This window comes from Pundamilia nyererei, unplaced genomic scaffold (assembly GCF_000239375.1).
Source record: "Pundamilia nyererei isolate P.nyererei 1_Seehausen unplaced genomic scaffold, PunNye1.0 scaffold00132, whole genome shotgun sequence".
Classification (NCBI taxonomy): Eukaryota; Metazoa; Chordata; class Actinopteri; order Cichliformes; family Cichlidae; genus Pundamilia; species Pundamilia nyererei.
This window is the reverse complement of record NW_005187533.1, coordinates 832346-839594: the sequence shown is the minus strand read 5'-3', so window position 1 is coordinate 839594 and position 7249 is coordinate 832346. Positions and strand designations below refer to the sequence as shown.

General features: G+C 38.8%; 1 protein-coding gene across 4 annotated transcripts in view; it reads left to right on the top strand.

Moving 5' to 3' along the window:
• Nucleotides 1-7249, top strand: part of clec16a (C-type lectin domain containing 16A) — a 53596-nt gene that overhangs the window by 23083 nt on the left and 23264 nt on the right. For all 4 annotated transcript variants that reach the window (XM_013913439.1, XM_013913437.1, XM_013913436.1 and 1 more), the window contains 3 exons: nucleotides 1824-1943; nucleotides 2291-2400; nucleotides 5432-5476. In XM_013913439.1, the coding sequence (XP_013768893.1) occupies nucleotides 1824-1943; nucleotides 2291-2400; nucleotides 5432-5476 (275 nt within the window). The remainder of the gene's footprint in view (nucleotides 1-1823; nucleotides 1944-2290; nucleotides 2401-5431; nucleotides 5477-7249) is intronic.

Below are 7249 nucleotides of genomic sequence, written 5' to 3'. Positions count from 1 at the left end.
ATTGTTGTCATCTGGTAATTCTTAATGAAATTGATTAAAGACTGATGTTCTTAGATTTCACATTGTATGAAAAAACCCTTTCCATGTAACTTTTATCACTTCTACAGAATCTACAGCTGCATAGTTTCTTATTTAGAGCCTCTTAATCACCTCCCTTCTCATCTCCTCCTACCTTTTCCTGGCATAAACCTTTTGACATGTAATAATAAGGCTTTTGTCTCTCTATTTAAGTGAATGAATATCAAGTAACAAAGAAAATTATTGACATCTGTTTGCTTCAAGGGCTGTATGATTGTTCTCTTTAAAATACATGTAGATTCATTTGTTTGTATACAGCAACTGGTAAATGGACTGGTTCTTATATAGTGCTTTTCTACTCTACCTGAGCACTCAGTGTTACACAGCACTGTGCAAAGGTCTTGGAAATAGGTGCAGTAATTTATTAAAACATGTGAAGGCATACAGTACATGAAGCAAAATGTTTCTGTTGTAACCAGCTTGAGAGTCAGTGTCTGGTATGCCCACTGTTATTCTTCATCGCAGCCTGAACTTTCTCAGGCAACTTTCTTCTGATTTCTTTAAGTAGTCTTTAGGAATACTTCTCCGGGTTTCCTGAAGGACATTCAGAGCTCTTCTTTAGATATTGTCTGCCTTTTGTTTGGTTTTTTGCCAAGGTGATCTCACACTGCTTCAGTAATGTTGACGTCTGGGGAGGCCAATCCATGACTGATAGTGATCCACTGTGTGTATTTCTATCCAGATATGCTTCCACTGCAATGGCAGTGTGTTTGGGATCAATGTTAGGTGGAAAAATCTATACTTTTAGTATTGCATGGTGGATCAAAATCCATAAATTTTGACCAGATTTGCAACACCAGCTGGAAAAATGACACCTCAAACTAAAACTGAGTCTCCACACTGTTTTACAGATGGCTGCAAACCTTTGTATCTCTCTCCTGAAGACTTCTGTAGATACTGACAACAATTTGAACCAGAAATTTAAAATTTGCATTCATCACTCCATCAGACCTGTTGCCACTGACTTCCTGTCCGGTTCTTTTGTAATTTAGCATACTTCAGTCTTTTCAGCATTTTTCCTTAAGAATGGCTTCTAGACAAGTCACCTTTCCACTGAGACTATTTCATATAAGGATTCAGTGAACAGTAGAAGGATTTTTTCCTATTTCATAAAACATGCAGTTTCTTCTCTTGTAGAATAGAATTAAATGCCTTTTCACTATACAGATGTCCCCCACTTCTTCAGTTTCTTCACAGTTTTTAAGAACACACTCCACATTTTTGGTAAACAGGTCTTTAGGAATCAGCGTCTTCATGCAAAAATACTCTTTACTGCCTGTCAAACTGTTATCTTTTCATTCAGCTAAATACATGGGATTAAATGATGTGTTTCTGCAACGGGCTGCTAGTAACGAAGTGCCTAAAGATACAATTTAAAATTGGTTCTTTGCTAGTTTGTCTGTTATTTGTGGACATAGCAGTCGTTTATCTCGTGTGTTAGGTCCCTTTTTTATGATTACACCTCAGTTTTGACTTCATAAATAATTTTAGGTTCTAAGTAATGTCTGTGTCATCCTTCAGCTAAAAAAACCTAAATGTGGTGGAGTGGTGTCGCAGCTGTTTAGGAAGTAAAACTCTACGGCTTACAGTGATTTGCCTTCCATCTGTGCTGCTGATGAACCAATTAAACATATTACATACGTTAGATTCCCAGAATAAAGACGAGCCAAGATGACAGCCTTAATGATCGTGGCTCAGAATTAGCATTTTCTTTTACTTTGTTTTTCTGTTTAATTTGTTTGTAGGTATCAACCTTGATCTTCTGGAGCGTCTGCAGTTGCCAGTTCCAGACCAGGAGAGGAGTTCTTACAGCGTGGTCCTCGTAGAAAGACTTATTAGAGTTATGAGCCAAGCTGCACTGCCAGGTAACACATACACACTTCCACATTTGGTGTGGTGTTTCATACCTTTAAAAGAGAAAAAGAAAAAGTACCTTCTTTTTTTTTTTCTTTTGATGTTCATTTTATTTGCATATTGCTAAGCTGAACATATAGTGTATGCACTGGCACACTGAGCAAAAACATTTGTTACGAGAATTTCTAACCCGGCAAATGCAAATGAGGTAGAAACTTTAGCTGTTAAAGCTCACAAACCATGTATAGCCATTTTGCATGATATGATGCATGTGATGCATTTCTTAGATTTTTGACCTAACAGGAAACAATGTGTTATATTTGATACTTATTTATGCATTTCTCTTACTTGTGTGCAGATGGTAAAGTGCGTCTAGCTACCCTCGAGCTGAGCTGCCTTTTGCTAAAGCAGTCTGTGTTGTCTGGGAGCAACTGTATTATCAAAGACGTTCATCTGGCCTGCCTGGAGGTACAGCACACCCAAGCATGCTCCCGTGACATTTCAACAGTCCTGTTAGCAGACTTTATGACTCTCACAAACTGCTTGAGGGAACATGGGACCTCAGCAGGAAGTGAAATGCTGAAAATTGTGTCATCCATAGGAGTGAAACAACCGCTTTCCATGTAATTGTGTCACTTCTGTAGAATTCACAGCTGCAAGGCTTCTTGGTTAGAGCCACTTAGTGACTGATGATATTTTTACAGACCTCCCATCTGCCCCCTGTTTAAACACTGACATCCATTTTTTCTGCAGCCCACACGGTTTTACATATCTGGGTTTTGTTTTTTTGTGATCATCCTTCAGGGAAGTTATATTTCCTTTTCTGTCACTTCATGGTAATACTGCCTTTGTTTTTTGCTTTTTTGCACGCACATAAAGTTCTAGGAAGAAATTGCACAGCTGTCAATGAGTTCCTTTTCCTTTTACAAAATTCACAATTTTAAACTGAAACCTTCTCTTGGTCATTTTAAAAGCTTTTATTTTTTGCAGCGGGTTTGGTGAAACTAACTGTTTTTTTGGTATCGGTTAAACATCACTTGGGGGGTTTCTGCTTGGAGGATTTCCCACCTCTGACACAGTTTAATAGTAATGAAGACACACTTTTTTTTGGGGGGGGGGGGTCCAGGCTGTTTAAGCTTAAATGGTTATGTTGACGGTTGAAGTGCTTGTTATGAGCATTATTAGCCAAACAAGCAGGCTTTGGACTGCTATAAACTCTCAGTTTCCAAGACTGGCTTTCCTGTTCAATTTGTACAAAAGATTATCCTTTATACGGGCATTTTGGGCATCAGCTCACAGGAGGGGCACAGCAACCCTACCACATGCTGCACATCAAGCCTCCTGTTTGCTTAATTTAGGTCTGACGGCTAATATCACACCGATGGTGATCTGACCATGGCTATAATTCATCCTACCCTAATTCAGGGTCTAAGGGGAGCTGGAGCCTATCCCTGGACAAGTCCCCAGTCTGTTGCAGGGCTAACACATAGAGAGAGACATCCATTCACATTCACACCTAGAGTCTATTTAGGATTATTAATAGGGATGGGTATCGTTTAGGTTTTATCCGATACCGGTGCCAAATCGGTACTTTTGAAACGGTGCCGGTGCTCAAACGGTGCTCAAACCGGTGCTTAAAGAATGGAGAACACAAAATTGGTCCAAAAACCTCTCATGTTCAGCTGTTTTTTGTAAAAAGATAACAATGTTAGCCTTTTCTGCAGCTGTGGGGCATATATGGTATCACTCTTGGCTGGAAGCAATGCTTAAACAATGGAAAAAACACAAACTTTATCCAAAAACCTCTCATGTTTAGCCGTTTCCCTCTTTTTCTTTGGTCATTTTAGCCTTTTTGTCCAGGGTGAAGGGAGTATCTGCCATCAAACAAGAAGACAGCCGCATGTAGCTATGATGATGTTTGCTAGTTCACCTTACATGCATTAATGTAATAACGTGGTTAGCCTACTCAACGTAAATTAGCTACTCACGCAGAGAAGAACGGCTGCTGCTGTATCATCATCCATCATCATTTCTGCTACACTGGCAGGGCTAGGGGCCAGGACTCTCCTCTTCAGGTTTTTGGGGATGTTGCTAACTCCGGGTCTGATAACAGGCACCACACCCACAGTAGATGTGCTCGGTGTGAGGTCTCGCAGCAAGCTATCAAATACAGCGCATTTCTTGGCTTTTAAAAAAAAAAGCTATGCGTCGCCAGGTGTTTCATCGGATTCGAGGTGTTACCTCCTTTGACAGTATCACAGTATCACCTTAAAGCACTTGTTGCTGCTGAGTTTGCATCTTTTGCTGTGAAGTACAGCCAGACTTTTGACCGCTTCGCCTTGGGAATTTTTAATCTGTAGCTCTGCTCTAAAAGAACGTACGTACCTGGACCCGCCTACTATCCTCGGAAACGTAAAATGATTGGCTAGAAGTGTATCACAGCTCAGGGAAAAAAGCACCGAAATGTGCGCTGCTTTTCGGTCTGGTTACTACCGTTTATGTCAGAACCGGTACCCATCCCTAATTATTAATTTACCAAACCCTATGCTTGTCTTTAGACTTTGAGAGGAATCCAGAGAGGACTCTTGCAGGAGAGAAACCACACAGAAAGACTTCAGATTAGATTCAAACTTAGGACCTTTTTGCTGTGAGCTGGCAGTGCTAACCGCTGCACCGCCATATGGCTCATATAATCTAAAACTTACATTTTAAACTCATTGGAAGAGCTTATAATCATCCATAATCAACCATTTTACTAACTTTCAGATCATTACTTTCATCACAGCAGCATTTAAAACGCACACAGGCAGTGACGTTACAGTTGCATTACACTTACAGGTTCCTGTGAATGTAATTCACTAGTGGGTTTTTATTAAGTATTGTTGACATGTCTGTCTTTCTCAGGAACAGCAGTCAGTAACACAGTTTTTGCCTTTACAAGTAAAATAAGTTGCTGGATAAGTGGTGCTCACTGAGGCGATATCTTATCAATGCCCATAGAACAACTTATCTGGAAAATTCCACTGCATATTTGACATTTTGTTATACTGTGTTATTTTCCAGTAATGGAAATAGCAGAATTATTTAGAGGAATTGAGCCATGTTATGGGAAATACACTTATTGGCTTTGAAAGATTTGATATGAGGTCTTTCTGTTACCATCTAGCTGAGAGACAATAAATAGTTAGATGAAGAGGGGGGGAAAGAAAAAAAAGATTTGCAATTTGTTTTTTAGTGTTTTTGTGCAGATGAAACCACAGATATCTGACACAGATACGGACTTGAGCTTCTAGTAGAGGAAAAACTGCTTTCGGTTGAAGCACAAAATATAATGCAAAACCTTTACAGTTTTATCTCACCCTGTATCCTCCACTATTATCTGTACTGTGCTTTTTGCATGCTACATGTTTATTTGTGAGTCTTTGTGTGCGTGCGTGCGTGCGTGCGTGTGTGTGAGATACCCGAATGACTGTTCAGACTGTCATGTTTGTGCTTGCAGGGTGCCAGAGAAGAGAGTCTGCATTTACTGCGACAGTTCTACAAGGCGAGTACATAATAACACAGATTCACTCATTCATATGCTAACCTACAAAAATAAGAGCCTTGCTTTTATGTCTCACCTGCCCCCACATTGAATTGTATATCAGCATGAAAAAAGTGTAAAGAACTTGCACAGCGATTAACATTGACATTAGCGTTAAACATTTAAGTGTTTAATGTTGCAAAGAGAGATTTTTGGCACTCGTACAATGTAAAGTTTGTTGTTCTACCAGACAGACAGGGATAATTTACAAGGACTCTAAATAGGAAGTAAAAAAAAAAAAGTCTGGTTTTAAATCAAGTCCTTCTTGAATAGTCTCTGAACTGAAGTTCAATCAGCACCTGCCAGTAAATTCTGGTTTGTCTGACAATGAAACTTTACAAATGAAAGTAAAACCTTCTGGAGATAAGACTTTATTGTAGGTGCATGAGACACTGACAATAACTGGAGCCATTTCTCTGAAGGTACTGTATAGGAGACAAAACTGAAAGTGTTTTCCATACCCTATATGTCATAGTTGCATGCTTAAATAGCCGGTAGCTGGCTTTCTGTTTCATTTTGATAATTTGAATATCAGTTTTGGCATCAGTCATGATTCTGTTATTTGTGACATTTGGGAAAATGTTGAAGAGAAGTGACTGAAAATAATACCAAAAATGTTTAAATCTGGTGACTAAACAAAGGAAAACTACTCAGAAATGTTTAATGCTGGTTTTTTTGTTCATTGGAGGTTTTGCCTTTAGAGAAAAAAAATTTATTGGTGCAGTTAAAAGCTCAGAGTGGAAATTTTTATGGTTCTGTGAGTTTGAACAGGGTTTTCTGATGAACCACAAAAAAACAAACCAAAGGAAAAACAATAGTTAAATATTCAGAAACTTTAACATATCCAGTGGACATGGACAAATTTGAAGAGATTAATTTATTTGGACAAGAGGATATTTGATCATCTTTAAAACAGTGCTATATAAAATTTAGTGTATTTAAGCAAAAACTAACGGGGGAAGCCATTTGTTCAAAGAGCAAAAACATCAGCAGTGCTATAATATTCTTCTGGAGGAAAAATGAGCACACCATTGGCCTTAGAAACTGGAAACTCAGCCCACTTTATTAATGACATAGTCCTTCATTTGAAATGTGATTTAGGTTTTCTCTCATATGCCCCCCCCCCCAGCTTTTCAGATTCTGATTTTGTGCGTTTACTGCATTGTAAAAAAGAGGAATAAATCATTTTTGTGACTGGTTGCTAGCAACAAAGCTCCTAAAGATACATATTAGAATTGGTTCTTCGTGTGGACACAACACTGGGGCATAGCTTGAGTTAGCAGTGGCGTGTCTAGAAAATTTTTGTTGGGGGGTTTCACACGAGACAGATACAAACTTTATAAGATTTATATATATCTTTTCCATATGTACACTGTCTTGTTGGTATATGTATGGTTTCTATACATTTTACGTCAGATAAAAACTTTGGTTGTATGATTTAGATAATTATTTAATAAAAGCTAGACATTTTAAATGAGAATAAGAAAGAAAAGTATTTCTCTGTGCCCCACCTTTCCCTGTTAATGCCCTACCTGCCCCCCTGGCAAAACTTTCCTAGATCCACCCCTGCACAGTTACCAGCTGTCAGCTACCTAGAAAAGGATGCTGGTGTTATTTGTCTCTCAGAAACAGTTCATAACTTCCCTTCAACTCATTCATGTCACCTAAAAGGTAAACCTGTTTCTCCATCACTGTTCTGCTCTGATGATTCAGTAAGGACATCTCCTGGTTTCA